Source organism: Capsicum annuum, chromosome 11 (genome assembly GCF_002878395.1).
Source record: "Capsicum annuum cultivar UCD-10X-F1 chromosome 11, UCD10Xv1.1, whole genome shotgun sequence".
Lineage (NCBI taxonomy): Eukaryota > Viridiplantae > Streptophyta > Magnoliopsida > Solanales > Solanaceae > Capsicum > Capsicum annuum.
The window spans coordinates 55,551,286-55,568,153 of NC_061121.1; the positions used below are offsets into that span (position 1 = coordinate 55,551,286).

A 16,868-nucleotide genomic window follows, 5' to 3' on the forward strand; every position below is an offset into this window, starting at 1 on the left:
GTTGTGAGGAAAATATTGAATACTAGGAAGGTTCTTGACTGTGGAATAGATACAAGGTCATTTAGTTAGCAGGTTCACTCAACTACAGCAAGGGAAAATGTTCAGCATTAAGAAGTTGCAAACCCCTCAAATTCAAAGTATCTTGAAAGCATCTGATTCTGTAGCCTCATATGCATCCTAGCCGTAGATCCAATTTGTGGTTAGGTTTGCAAAAATGGTTGGGAAAACTGGACACATGTGGATAAAGTTTAGGGTGCAGGTTTCCAAGACGTGTATTTTGTGGTTTGACTGATGGAATATTTGACCATCTTCTCTTTGAGTATACTATTACTAGAGGTATATAGTCTAGATTAATGAATTGGCTTGGTCTTACTAGAGTCACTAGGAACTGGCAAGCAGAAATTGAAAAAATTATTGCAAAGGGTGAAGAAGAAGACTGGATATAGGGAGATTGTTTTATTTATGTTTGGAATGATGATATACTTAATTTGGAGAGATAGGAACAAGCTCATATTCCAGAATGGAATAAGCTTAAGTTTCAGATTATGTAGTGAAATAGCAATCCATATACATACAGATGGAGGCTCTATCGCTAGATGGCAAAATCACTTTGTATCTATGAATTATTATCCGTGGTTGCTTTTATTAGGCTATAGGCTGTAGCTGTTTTGATTTTCCTAAGATTAGTTGATCTGATGTATATGGACTTTTGGTAGGATATGAGAGGTGATTAGCCGTCAATCACCAAGCTTTGTAATGGCTTTTTTTTGGTGTACAGTTTGATGTAAATATCATGTACGGACCTCCCTATTCACAATATTAACTTAATTATAACTAAATCAACGATATGCGTGTGGCGAATAAAAACTAATTTTTTAATGTACATTTATCTGTGAACCTGGACCACAAATTACCAAAAACAAGAAAAGGAGGTTATTATCAATTTCAAGAATGAACAATTGTTAAGGAACCATCTAAAGCAAACAGAAAACACCCCAAAATGAAAAAGTGTAGTAAATCTAATATTCTTTATCAAGATGGATATTGGGAAAAATGGCTACATTATCATGCTTATCCTCAATTTATGTGGAATTATCATATCAATTCCCGTAATAGTTATCCCCCTCGTAACAGCTAACAAATTTTGTCGTGAAACATCAATGTCAATGTTTTTAATTGCTGGAATTATGATACTAACATGGTCATTGGCTGGTTTTGTAAGTTCAATATGTTGTTGGAGAATTGGTTTTCATGAATTTGTTTATATGAGGTCACAAGTTTTTATACTTTTTATAGTAGTTCTTTTGGGGACAATGGCATGGTGGCAATCAAGAACAGATTCACGTTTGTTCACATATTATGATTGGGATACTTTCAAGAATTGTATGATAAATAAACAAATTTGTCAGAGAAATTTAGGACATGGATTGGAAAGATTATCACCATTTGCTTCACGTCCTCTTCAGGTATTTATTTTCCACCTTTTTATAAGGTTTTTGTTCTATACAAAATTTGCATGCATTCATACTATGTATGATTTCTTCTATTTGTTATTCATTGTAGAAGGAAAAACGTTTTGGTTGGAAGTACTTTAATTTTGGTTGGAAATACTTTAATCCCTCACTTTACATATTCGACATGAATTGAATTAATTAGAGAAGTGAGTAATGAATATCAAATGTTTAAACAAAAAAAATTATTCATAATCAATCACCATTTATATGATACATATAGGAAAAGGAAAAAGTAGATGAGAGATATATCAATTATCAACTAGAGATGGAATATGGGCGGATAGCATTAAATTATGATTCCACCTCCTCTTTTTTTTTTTTGACATAATTCTCAATCTTCAATTTATCATAATCCCAATGTTCTTTCATATTTTATAAAATAAATCGCAAAATTTAGTATTGTACGCTTGGATTAAGTGGGATTTTGACCCACCATGTTATCTAGTCTTGACTCATTTGACCCAAAATTTAGATGAGTTATTTTAAGTTCGACCCGTTTATAAATCAAGTTAATAACCTAGTCAAAATTCAGTCTAGCGATTAAAATTTGGACGAATTGAGCCGATTACAAATGAATTACTCCACTTCATTTTGCCAACTCTAATTGCAACCATGCACCTAAACAATCAATATATCGAGGGTATATATAGTTGCACACCACCAATTCATGCAACAATTATGATATTTCATGCTAGACGCCTTCATTCAACTTGATATCTCATTCTCTACTAGTTAATTTTGTCCACAATATGTATTATTATTTGTGGTTGGAATAATTATCCGTTTAACATAATAAATATCTAGATCGAATAATTTTTGTTTTAGGACGCTTGTTGCAAGTATCCCATGATATGTGACAATGGTAAAAATAAATCAGAAAACAAGCGCCCAAACTCGCGTGATCCTTTTACTTGGATGGAAACATATGATGGTCTTCCTGTCACTGATAATCAAGAAAACAAGTCTAGTGGAACTATCGAAGATTGTCGTACATGGAATAGTGATTCCAACAAGCTTTGCTTCGAGTGCTATGAATGCAAAAAGACTTATTTGGAGAAACAAGATCAAAATTGGGTTACTGCACTTTCAATTTGTGTTATTAATAGTGTTGTTCTCCTTTCATTTTCTTGTTACTTCTATAGCAAGAATTTTGAGGAGCCTGGTCGCGGAAAATCAAAAAGCAGCAAAGTCCATCCATCTGATGTATAGGAATGTGTTGTGTAACAACATATAAAGATGTTACGTATTGTGTATCATATGTACGTAAGTTTGTGTTAAAATTTGTTGTTTCTTCTTGGGAGGATACATAGTTACTCTTTTAACCTGTACGTATTTTTCAAGAAGATACTGAAACTTTGTAGGAGTTCTATGACTCCCTATTGTTATCTAAATTGGTATAAATATCACATTTTGTCCTAGGTGGTGCTGGTGGGGTTTTAGCTTCTAGCTAGCGCTTGAGAGTGTCAAAATTAAAATATATTTTTTCATTAATAATATAGTATTAATATAAGAGTAAAATAGCTTGAAGAAAGAACTATTGAAGACTCATCCACAGGCATGATATTTTCAGGTGCACCTAGAGTCGAAATTTTTAACTCTTTTTTAAATACAATTTTTTAAGGAAAATAAAAGAGAGAAAAAGAAAGCCCTGAAGAACGAAATGGCCATCTAATGCCCAAAAATACAAGGTTTCAAGTGTTGATTTGTCACGATCAAAAATTAAGGTCATAATGACACTTATTGCGGTCCAACCTTGATAAATAAGTTAATCATCCCTAAAGAAATAAACATAAGATAAATAAGGCAATAAAGTAAGACAAGACTTCTACAATGAAGTCAAACCAAGCATATACATATGGAAAGGATAGAAATCCAAAAAAGATACAAAAATCAATCCCAAAATCTGATGTCATAAGTGTAGAGCATTTAATAATACAAACTGAATCTGGAGTGCATAATCTGTCTCAGAAAAAGAATATAAGGACATCCAACTAGATAAGAAGAGGTTTGGATCGATTCTAAAGAAATAGGGCAACTGATACCTCAAATATCACCAATCAACAACACGATCTCAATCTCCACCTGTCGTACTCGTGCTAGGATCTACACTAAAAGGACATAGAGGGATGAGTATGGTCCACTTGTACTCAGTACGTACTTGTAGACACATGATTTTGTCCCTCCCAAAAGTCAAATTTTATCCATTTTTGCCTCACCTTATCGTACACCCTCACCCATTTAATAATTTCTCCACTAAAAACAAAAATAACAAATTCATAACAAATCTAATCGCCTAATATTCACTCAACAAAACAATAATCACCTTATCCACCCCCGATACCCATGTGCTTACCTCTACCCCTACTCTTCTTCACATTTCTTCCCCATTATCCCCTTTAACAGAATACACCTCATAGATACCCACAAAAAATTTCACAATTCAGGGACAAAATTTACTCACAATAATATACACATCCACACAACACATCACAATTCAGGGATGAAATTCACTCACAATTCATGTGTTGAATGATAATACTTAGGATTGTGAATTGTTGAATGCTAGAATGTGTTGAATGACTTTTATTTCATTGCATCTAAATTTCTTGTACTCATTTGGCTGGGGAATACTCCGAGTAAAATTATATTTATTCACCAAAAATGCCCTGAGAAAAATTATATATATTCACCAGGAAATATCCTGACGTACTATATAGGTGGAAGCTGTTCGTGATCAAGGCCCGGGGCATCAGGTAAAGCATTAGTTAGGATATTTTAGATTTATTTCCGTATTTTCATTTTGATTTGTAATAAATTAGACTGGACATTATATTATTTTTCAGATTTTGGACTATTTGGTTGTTTGTTCTTCTAGTTGTGTGTTTTATGTGGTTTATGCATTTTATAGTGTCATACTAGCCAATATACTCCATGCGATCGTGGTCAAACCACGAGACCGAAGGGTGACTAACACCTTCCACTCGTTCAATAGAATTTCTTAACCGAAATCTCTGTTTGCGGATCAATTGATAAGAGTCAAAATTATTTTAAAAAAGAATTTTCAAAGGTGACTTGACACATCACACTTATGCCAAGTGGAAACTCTGAGTTTTAATTGTTAAAAGTCATTTTCAAAATAAATTATTTTCTTTTATAACTTAATAATAAAACACTTTTCAAACTTAAATAGAATCTCTTTTGGTAAAAAGAAGGTATGACAATAAGTATCATAAGCCGATCGAGCAAAGCAGAAAATAAGGTAAGTAAAATACCACCATGTACACGTCAACTGCAAGAAGAAAAGTCTCATATGGCTGATAGCTCAGACCGTATCCACTAATAGTTCTAATATATATACATAGAAATGAAAACAACACATATATACATAAACAATAAACTGAAACTAAGCACAAGTCAAGAAAACTAACCATAAAAGATGAGTGTCTAAATGCAATGTGGATGGGATGAATGATGAAAGTCATCACATGACTTTCTATATACTCCCACCGAGCTCGCAACTTTCTGATAGGACCCATAAGCAGGGGTTGGGTGTTCCCAGTTTATATACTATATCTCATATCTCAATTCTCAACTTACTTCTTTGGCCCATATTCATGGAGAACAACAACAACAATAAACTCAGTGTATTCCCATATAGTAGGGTCTAGGGAGAATAAGATGTACGCAGTCCATACCACTATGTTCGAAAAAGTAGAAAGACTGTTTTTGATAGACCCCATATTCACGGAGAGGATTTATTAAAATAACTCGTTTCTTTCAAAAATATTGTTACTCAATGGTACTAGTATCTCATAAATGTATATGTGTGAAATAAGGATTTAATGCTCAAAATCAACTCAATATGATGATATTCAATCCATCCAACATGTATATATGTGTGTGTGTTAGTGGTAGCTTTTTGGTAAAACAGCCCAAACCCCTACTTTAGGCCTCCATTTTTTTGGGGGGGGGGGGGGGGGGGGGGGGGGGGGGAGGGAGGGAGGTGGGCGGCACTTTACATAACCTTTTATAAAAAAAAAAATCAGAACATGTTCAATGGCTTAAAACTTGAAAGTGTAAAGGGGTCCATTTGTACAAAATATGGAATAGTATATAAACATTTTTTTCTTTAGAAAAGGTAAAAATTTGAAAAGGCAAATACACTTTTAAAGGAGTTGATTTGACTAGGCCTTGAAAAAAAACCAAAATACATATTTATAAGTAAAAAAATTTGGTAGAAAGAACAAACATTAATTACTACTTTTTTTTAACCTTTTCAATTAAAATGAAATCTTTCATTTTCCTTTTCTTGAATGATGAAAAATAATGTACATATTCATTCTTCTCTATTTATTACCTTCAATTCTTATTTTTTCATTTTAATTCTTATATCATCAAAGCTTCAATTGTTTAAGAAATTTTTTTTCATAATATTATTACTGATCTAATTTTTTCTTGAATATCAAGATTGTTGGTAGTTTATGAAGATTGAAGCTATTATTTTCAGATCGAGTTATTAAATCAGGTTCTATTATTTTAGTTTTATTATTATTATTATTATGTTAAATATTTGTGCATACATATGTTGATATTCTTAGTAGACATATTTTGTTGTTTATTGAATTTTTTTTGAGTTTTTAATTTTGTAAATTTACATTACTCTTTACTAGTTATTAAAATTTAAATATGCCAACTAGTGAATATGAATTCAGTGCTTCCAATCTTAAAAAAAAGAATTGAAACTTTGGTAGAATCTCAAAAAGGAGCTTTAGATAAATTTTTAAGAAATAATAAAACAACAGAACTAGAAAATATAGGAGAATGTTCTCAAGATGAGTAAGTTACTAAGTCAGTTGAATTAGATGGTAGGAGTAATACTATTCAAAAAAAAAGAGAGAGGAGAAATTAATGATAAATCTAATATAGATCCTCAAAAAAAATTAAGAACTTAATGAATAAAATAATTGTATTCCTAAAAATATATATGATCCTAGTCAATGAATCAATATCGATTCAAAATTGAGGGACTTACTAGTGGAAAAGGGAGTAGTTCGAATTAGTGATACAAAATTTTTAAATAATAAATTATAAAGATATTTTTCTAATGTCCATTATTTTCAAATTTTAGCAAATGGAGAAAGACATGAAAGAAAATGGTTAATTTATTCTAGATATTTGGATAAAGTATTTCATTTTGATTGTAAATTATTTAATACAAATTCTAATATTAGTAAATAGTAAACTAGCAAGTGAAGGTAGTAGAGATTGGAGAAACCTTAGCGCTAAGCTTAAACTTCATGAGATATCAACAAACATATTATTAATATGGATGCATGAATTGATTTAGAAATAAGATTGAAGAAAAATAAAACATTTGATAAAGATGTTCAAGATCAAATCAATAGGGATAGAGAAAGCTGAAAATATGTATTATCAAGATTATTACTGTAATAAAAACTCTCAAAAAAAATAATTTGGCATTTAAGGAAAAAATAAGAAGATTTATCAAGAGAATAGTGGAATTTTCTTAAGTCTAATTGAAATGATTGTTGAATTTGATCCAATTTTGCAAGAGCATATCCAACTAATTAAACATGATGAACTTCACAATCATTACTTAAAACATAATATACAAAATGAGTTAATAAATTTATTGGTGAGTGAAATTAAAAACAAAATTATTGAAAAATTCATAGAAACAAAGTATTTTTCAATTGTACTTGATTGCACTCCGGGTACTAGTCATCAAGAACAAATGTCTTTTATACTGTGAAGTGAAGATATTTCAACAACTCCAATAAAAGTTATTGAATATTTTTTAAAATTTCTAAAAGTAGATGATACAAGTGGCAAAGATCTTTTTGAATTTATTGTAGATGAAATTAAAAATATTGAACTTGACATTGATAATTTAAGAGGACAAAAATATGATAATGGATCTAATATGAAGGAAAAACACCAAGGAGTTCAAAAACGACATTTAGATATAAATCCAAGATCATTTTATACTCCATGTGGTTGTCATAATCTAAATTTAGTACTTCGTGATGTTTCTAATTCTTTCACAAAAGCTATTTCATTTATTGGAGTGGTACAATGTATATACACTATTTTCTACTTCTACTAAGCAATGAAATTTTTTAAAAGATAGTGTACTTGGCCTATCTCTCAAAACATTGTCACAAACACGATGGAAAAGTTGTATTGGAAGTGTTAAGGCCATAAGATTTAAAACCCCATAATAAGAGATGATTTATTGAAATTAGCAGAAGTTAGTGAGGATCCAAAAACTAAAAGTGAAGCAACATATGAACTTGAAAATTTTGAATTTTTATTGTGTATGACTATTTGACATGCTATTTTATTTGCAAGTAATTCAGTTAACAAATCCTTGCAATCAAAAGATATGAATATTGATATTGCTATACATAAATTAAGGGGTTTAGTTTCTTTTTTCTTTTTAAAATATTGAGAGAAAGGATTTATAAGTGCTATGATTTCTTCTAAAGAAATTTGCATTTGAGATGAATATAGAACCTGAATTTCGTACTAAACATGTAATACATAGAAAAAATAATATGATGAGAATGTTAATAATGAAATCACAAAGTCTCCTGAAGAAATTTTTAGAGTTGATTACTTCTTATATAGAATAGACCAAACTATTGTTTCTCTTCAAAATAGATTTGAACAATTTGAAACTTATGAAAATATTTTTGGATTTCTATTTAGAGTTAAAAATTGAGATCACTGAGAATTTAAAAAAAACATTGTCTTACTCTTGAGTGTTCTTTAAAATATAATAATCATTCTGATATTAACGGTTTAGACTTATTTTCTGAGTTAAGAGTGTTAAGGGAGATAGTACAAGTAGATGACAATACTTTAATTGATATACTAAATCAAATAAAAAGACTTGATTCTTTTCTGTATGCTTATATTTCTTATAGAATAATGTTAATTGTTCTTGTAACAGTTGCCTCAACGGAAAGAAGTTTTTCAAAATTAAAACTGATAAAATCTTACTTGCGATCAACAATGTCTCAAGAGATATTAAGTGGATTAGGTATATTATCAATTGAAAAAGAATTATTATAAGAAAGTGATTATAAGAAAATTATTCATAACTTTGCATCTCAGAAAGCTAGAAAAATAGATTTTAAATAAAAATATATATTGTATAGTTTTTTCTTGAAATAAAATATCAAGGTATTTGTCGAAGTTTGGCTTTAGGCCTTCAATAATGTTGAGCTGTCCCTAGTGTGTGTGTGCCCAAACAATCAATTTAATATGTCCACAATTTATATCAATCCTTCACTTTGGTATTTCTATCATGATGAAGGAAATTAATGCTCAAATAAGGCCTATATTAGCTAAGCCCCTATATGAGCATTATAACTAGAATGAAGATATTTAAATACAGAGATAAGTTAGATGCTGTCAAATAAAGCCCCCACACGAGCAACACGTAATATCAAATAATCCAAGTTAACAATAACTGAATATAATCCCTCACAAAGGCACACAACAATAATACTATCCTCGAAATATGAACATCATAGTTATTTTTTTTAACCCATAGTATGCGTTACTTATATATTAACTACCCAACTCAATCTGAAAGAAGTTAAGCCATAACCTACCTCGAAATAATAAAATCCCACCCAAAGTGTGTCAACATGGAGTTTTTTCCTTATGAAAAACCTCAGAATCAGCTAAAACATTCAAAAATAGCATCTACGTATTCAACGAAAGTGAATGATACCCATATTTGAGCAGGGTTCAAAATGGATTTAAAAAACGAGTTCGAGAATAAAATGGATAAAATCAAAATTTATTTTTGAAATATATTTCCTAAGGTTATAGAAGTCTACAGTTGGAAACTCATGCAAAAATGAATTAAAAATGAGGTCAAAATCAAAGAAAAACTATTTGTATGCTTTACCGATAAAAACCTAAAAATCTCATATTAAAATCTTGAAAAAAGGTATTTTAGAAGATGTAATCAATTAAAAATAAAGGGGATATGAGTTAAGAGGTTACCCATAAGATACCCGATGAGGAAATCCTAGAAAATAGCCTTTTTCGAAGCTTGGATGCTCAAAAATGGTGATCACAAAAATGGGGCTTTTATACTGTTTAGTGAATAATGCCTCGTGAAACCGGTCAACCCTTCGCGTTCATGAGGGTCAACTTTGACTAGGCCAACTTATTGGTATTCACATTCATGATAGTCTCACCGCGTTTGCAAAGAAGGGAAAACCAACCCTAATCTCATTACCTTTCGCGGTCATATCATCGCCCTTACGACGGTAAATAAGGAGCAATTCCTTCTTTGTGTTCAAGGCTAAGGGAATGCATTCACGAAGAAGGATTTTAGGTTGCACCAAAATTCTGCAAACCAGCTTGAATACAACTTGAAATGTTTTTGAACGGATCCTAGGGATTCTTTCGGGACCAGTAAAAAAGAAACCACATATGATACCAGGCTATTTTTGATGTTTTTGACTCAATGTCGACGTCGGATTTTTGAAAAAAATATTATTTTCAATAAGTTTTCCCTGGGACCCATTTTTCGCTATATTGCGAATGAAGGTTAAGAAAATAAGATAAAGATCTCAAACTCAAACCTCCCATGCTATAAACCCAAATTTGACATTTCGGACCTACTAGAATTGTCCAAATCATTATTCAATTCTCAGAACAACAAGCATTGATCGAAGTCAACTATATGGCTTCTTAAACCTCAAAAATCACAAACTCATCAAAACTACTCTCGATCACAGCGAAATTTGTGCAAATCATGCCACACCCGAAAATCAACATACATAAACAAAAAGGAAGGTCAAAATAGTCAAACATATAAAAGGAAGTTTTCACAAATCAGGTCATTACAACATCCACCACTAAAATTCTAGTTCTCTCTCGAATTAAAAGGCAAGAAAATACCTGAATCAATAAAAAGTTGGGGATAACTACTATGGATGTTGGATTCAACCTCTCAAGTAGTCTCCTCAATAGGATAATGTCTCCACCAAACCTTAACCATAGGAATATCTCTAGGATACAACCATCTAACATTCCTAGATAAAATGGACACTAGCTCTTCTACAAAGATAAACCTCTTACCCAACTGAACTGAATCCCAATGAAGCACAAGAGACTCATTCAGAATATATCGTCAAAGCATAGATACATGAAAAACTGAATGAACGACTGGAAAGTCTGAAGGTAAGGTCAACTCATATGTAACCTCCCAAATATTAAAGTACCTCAAATCGTCCAATGTACCTCATGCTTAGATTTCCCCTTTTCCCTAAACTTATCACACCTTTCATAGGATATATACAAAGGAAAACTCAATCTTCAATCCCAAACTTCAAGGCACGAATCCCATGATCCACATAACTCTTTTGCCTACTCTGGACTGCCCAAAGCCTATCCTAATCTAAACTATGTCCAAAGTCTCGCAAAGCCAGTTAATACCATAGGGTCTAACCTATGAAGTCTCAAACAAACAAATAGGAGATCGACAATGCCTACCATATAATGCCTTTAAAGGGGCCATCTCAATACTCAAATAGTAGCTATTATTATAAGCAAAATCAGCCAAGGATAAATAGTTCTCCCTAGGGCCAAGTATTGCTCCTATTGACCTCCTAAGTCTACAAAACATGTGCGGAGTATATACTCCAAAAACATAATAGTCCGCCCCGACTGACCCTTGGTCTGGGGTTAAAAAACTGTGCTAAGGTAAACCTGAGTACCCAACTCCTCCTAAAAAGTTTACCAAAAGTAAGAAGTGAAAAATGAACCTTTGTTTGAAAATATAGACATAGGTATCACATGAAGACAAACTATATCATGAACATAGATACACGCCAACCTCTCGGTATAGAAGGAAATATAAATAAGTATAAAATATGTTGGTTTAGTCAACCCATCCATGATGATCGGGATGTTGTTAGAACCACAAAAAGTACAAAGCAACCCACTCATGAAGTCCATTATGATCCGCTCCCACTTTTACTCAGGAATGGGTAATCTGTAAAGCAAACCACCCAATCTCTAATTCTCAACCTACATCTAATGACAAAACCAACAACGAGCTACAAAGTCCACTACATCCTTTTTCATATAGCCCCACTAGTAAAGTTACTTCAAATCATAATACATATTAGTCACTCCTGGATGGATAGCCAAAGGACTAGCCTCTTCTAAAATCAAATTCACCAATCCACCAACTCTCTGCATAAAAATTCGATCTCTAAATCTCAAAACACCATCAGAATTAAAATATATTGCCATAGCCTTAACATGCAACACCATATCTCAAATTACCTTCAAATTATCATTATCAAACTAGTGAGCTCGAATATACTCTATCAAGAAAGATTTAGTATCCACAAAGGATAAAACACATCCAGGTGTCAAAATAACAAGCCTAACCATCTACTTGGCTAAAGATTGAACCTTTAATTCTAAAGGATGATCTTGGGTCAAGAGATGAGCTAAACTCCCTATACTAGTTGACTTTCGACTCAAGGTATCCGCAACCACATTAGCCTTGCCCGGACGATAAAGAATAAAAAATTTATAATCCTTAAGCAACTCAAGCCAATGTCATTACCTCATATCAAGATCTCATTGGATGAAGAGTACAGAAGGCTATGATGGTCAAAGAAAATCTCACAAGGAACTCCATACAAGTAATGACACAACTTCAACACAAACACTATGGTAGCCATCTCTAAATCATAGGTCGGATACTTTCTCTGATGAGGCTTTAACAGACTAGAGACATAAACAACCACCTTACCCTCCTGCATGAAAACCACACCCAAAATGATGCTAGATATATCATAAAATATAGTAAAACCCATACCTACCTTAGGTGAAGTCAAAATAGGAACAGAAATCAACAACCCTTTCATTTTTTGAAAGATTTTCTCACATGTATCTGACCACTAAAATACTACTTTTTTGAGTCAACTTGGTCAAATGAGACGCAATAGACAAGAAGCCATCTACAAAATGCAAATATTAACCCGTTAAACCAATGAAACTCCAAATCTCTATAGGAGAAGTAGGTCTATCCCAGTCACAAATCACTGATATCTTTGTTAAATTAATAATAATGTCATTCTTGGTCACCACATTACCCAAGAAGGACATAAAATCCAACTAAAACTCACACTTGGAAAACTTGGCATACAACTCCTTATCTTGTAAACCTTTGATGTATAATCCTTGAATGATTCACATGATTGGTCTCATTCTTGGAATAAACCAAGATGTCATTTGTAAATACAATCACAAAGGAGTAAAGATAAGATCAAAATACCCAGTTCATCAATTCTATGAATATTGAAGGGGCATTGGTCAATCCAAAAGACATGACCAAGAACTTATATTGACCGTATCAATTTTAAAAAGTAATCTTTAGAACATCCAAAGTTCTAATCTCTAATTAATGGTACCTAGATCTCAATCAATCATGGAAAAATGTCAAAGCACCCTGAAGATGGTCAAAAAGATCATCAATGCGAGGAAGAGGATACTTGTTCTTAACTGTCACTTTGTTCTACTAACTATAATCAGTGCACATACATATAGAACAATCTTTTTTCTCTAAGAACAATACCAAAGCACCCTAAGGAGATACATTAGGACAAATGAACCCCTTACTTAATAAATCTTTCAACTGTTTCTTTAATTTCTTGAACTCAGTCAGATTCATCCTAAATAGAGGGATGTAAATGGGCTTGGTGATCGACTATATATCAATAGCAAAATTAATGTCATGATTTAAAGAAATGCCTATCAAATACAAAGAAAGCATATCTATAATCTCATGAACCACTCGAATAGAATCTATATGAGGTGGTAAGACAATACTACTATCATAAATATGAGACAAATAAGACAAACACCCTCTATCTATTATACGATGAGAACATAAAAAATATATAACACCCTTCGAACTTGAATTAAACGTCCCCTTTGAAGCTAATCTTAGTACACTTGGTGTAGATAAGGCCACGGGCTTGGTATAACTATCCAAAATTGCAAAGCTTACTAGTCCATATCAAAAATAGTATTAAAGTCAACCATTTCTAGGATAATTAAGTATACCCAAGTCTCACAGACCTCAAAGTTAACCACGCAAGATTAGTACACTCGATCTGCCATAAAAAATCTCTACAAGCATATAAATGTAAAGAGGCATAACTAGAGGCTCTTACACAACATCAAACCAGAAGAAAAATATGTAGACACTTAGGATAATATAGACCAAGGGTCAAATAACACAAAAGCATATCTATATCAAACTGAGACAATACATATAATAACTATATCATACTCCTTTTCCTTGGGTCTCCTAGGTATAGCATAACACTAACTATGTTCACTCTTAGATTGAGTAAATCGTAACCACCTATACAAGAACCCTTACCTCTACCTCTAACACCTTCTTTACCACTCCATGAACCACCTCTCACTATAGAAATTAGAGTAGGGCAAAGCTAAAGTTCAGAACCCTACTGAGTAGATCCATACATATCTCAAGGATAATCCTTAGACACATGGCAAAACTCATTTATTACAAAATATCCTTAATAGCTTAACTCAATCTATAAGGGTGTGGATAAATAGAACGACCTCTCTTGCTAGATACCTAGCTACCAGAAGCTTCCAAACTTGAAGGTCTACCACTTAATCCCAATATTGCATCCAGAATTGGCTGAACTAATAACCATGAGAACTTTTACTAGAGAAACTCTATCTAAGGAGGCATTTACACTGAATTCACCATGACGACGCACCTTTTTAGTGCCTTCTAGAGTAGCATATATAATAGACTCGATCATCTTGGCATGCCTAATGATACTTGAGAAAGAAGTTTGTAAAACTATGATTTGGGTTGTAGCTAACTGATAGTACCATCTAACCCCTTTAAAAACTTTTGAATCCTCTCAAACTTGATAGAGATGCTAGCGGTTGAATATCAGGATAAGGTATAATAATGTGTCTCAACTAGGCAATAGACATAGAGCTCTACTCTAAGTGATCAAACTCATCACACATCTAACTCTCAATCTGTACAAAACAAACCTCTCTAAGAAGGACTTAAAAAATTAAACCAAGAAATTGCAGGAAAACTCAAAGACATAGAAAGTGACCTCCACCAATCCCTAGCCACCTCCGTTAAATGATAGGTAGTATAAGAAAATCTATGAGACTCAGGATATCCAAGATTAGTTAAATTCTCATAGAAATAAATTAAAAATCATAGGCATCCTCGCCAACAGCTCCCCTAAACTTAGGCAGACCCAAGCAAATAAACTCTCAAATCTCTTCTGATCATTAAAAGACATAACTGTACCCAAAACAACTAAATGAATAGTGAGTTAGTAAGGCAAAGAGTCTACCCATGAGGATACCATAAATTATGGATGTACCTTAAAACAGGAATACCATAAGCAGATATTGGCACAGAGGGTGGAGTACCACTTAAAGTCTGAGAGATACTAGGCACATGAAACACCTTGGTTTCTAAACCATAGAAAATTTCCTATAATTCTAATCTCTAGACCCAATAAAAATTATGGGTATAAGATGTATATTGGGGTATGGATGGTATGGTCCAGTTGTATGGTAAACAGTGTCAGTTGGTGGGATGGATTTTAGTTACTGAAATAGGTATGACTTAGGGGTATGAGTCGTATTGGTTGTTACAGATTGTTTGGTTCCTTAAATTAATCTTAGACTTGGTTAATTAGGTTGGATCTAATTTTGAGTGGCTTACCATGAGTAGTAAGCCAGGGTACGAGTCATACCCAGGACTCGTATGGTGGATAATGTCTAAATCTGCCAGGGGGTACGGGTGAAAGGTACAGATTGTATGCTTTGGATATAACTTAGTTAGATAAACTATATACTGGATAGTATTTGATCTAAAGGTTGAGACTTAGGGTACGAGTGGAGTGTATCACTCATATCGGAGGGTATGACTCGTGTAGGTTAGTTGTACCCCTATGATGGGGTATTCTGGATATTTCCCCACTTACCCCTATGATGGGGTATTCTGGATATTTCCCCACTTACCCTAATAAGGTACTATGACTTATAAGCTATTTGGAAGGTTATTTACCTTATTATTCCATTCATTAACACTTAGAAACTCTACTCTAAAATTCTCTCAAAAGATTTTGGGCAAGGGAAGCTAGGGTTTCAATTAGAGGATTGATTTAGGGCTTGTCATGGTGATTTTTTTCTATTATCATATTGGTTTAAGGAATATTCTCTTCCATCATTGTTATTTTTATCTAAAGGCATAGTTTTTATGAATTTTCCATGATTTTATTGATTGTATAGTTTTGGTTTTCAAATATAAATTGGGGGTTTTGATGTTAAATAGTTAGTTATGATTTTCCATGGTTTTAATTATGCTTTTATATGCATTAATAGTGGTTTTGGATAGTTGGATTATATGAGAATGGTTTAATGATAATTAGAACTGGTTTGGTCATACTATACCCCTAATGTGTTTGACAAAATACTTATAAAGATATGTTCATTGTATTGACTAGTTTTAATGGAAATCTTGCATATTTTAAAACTTGGTACAGGAGTTATGCATGGGTTAAATGGATTTCATTTATAAATTCCCAATGGTTATTCTTGTAGGGTACATGGAATTCCCTAAATGGATTAATATGGTAAATAAAAGGGCACTTGAAAGTCCCCTTAAATCTATACATGGTTGGCTATTGATAATTCTTGCAAGTAAGGATTGGTATGATGATACCAACATCAATGGCCTTGGTTAATAAATGGGAAATGGTTTGTTTATTTGGAAATTGGTTTTAATTAGGCAGTAATGGTGAGATGTGTAGCTAAGTCATGGAAAACGGAGGTCTCGGGTGGACCAAAATCAGAAACTCATATTTGCCGCTATGAGGTTATTTTGGTGACCATGTTCATGATGTCATACTATATTTTGGGGGATGTACTAGTCATCTCAAGGTATTCTTCCCTGGTCGTATGAGTACACGCACTAGGGCCCTTTCAGCAGGGGAAGCTGGACCCATATATCTCGTGGGTGCTTTAGGACGGCAAAGCTACACATTCCAGGTAAAGGTTTTAAAGGCATGCTAAACCCACCCCCTTTCACAGCATGTTTTTATATATATGTATATGTATGGTTGTTTGCATATAGATGGTTTTACTTGGCTTTATAAATGGCATTATTTTATCCTTATCCTGAGATCATGCTAGCGTTCACCTGCTAACCTATCTACTTATGGTTCTATACCCACGCTATGCAGGAACCGCCCATTTTACTCTTCT

The 16,868-nt window shown here is 32.8% G+C and overlaps 1 protein-coding gene across 1 annotated transcript; it reads left to right on the plus strand.

The window, feature by feature from the left end:
* The first annotated feature begins 960 nt into the window (after positions 1-960).
* On the plus strand, positions 961-2,932 carry LOC107847169 (tetraspanin-9-like). The gene is made up of 2 exons (XM_016691398.2): positions 961-1,466; positions 2,340-2,932. The coding sequence occupies exons 1-2, from the start codon at positions 1,038-1,040 to the stop codon at positions 2,721-2,723; spliced, it is 813 nt and encodes a 270-aa protein (XP_016546884.1). The 5' UTR covers positions 961-1,037; the 3' UTR covers positions 2,724-2,932.
* The last annotated feature ends 13,936 nt before the right edge of the window (positions 2,933-16,868 follow it).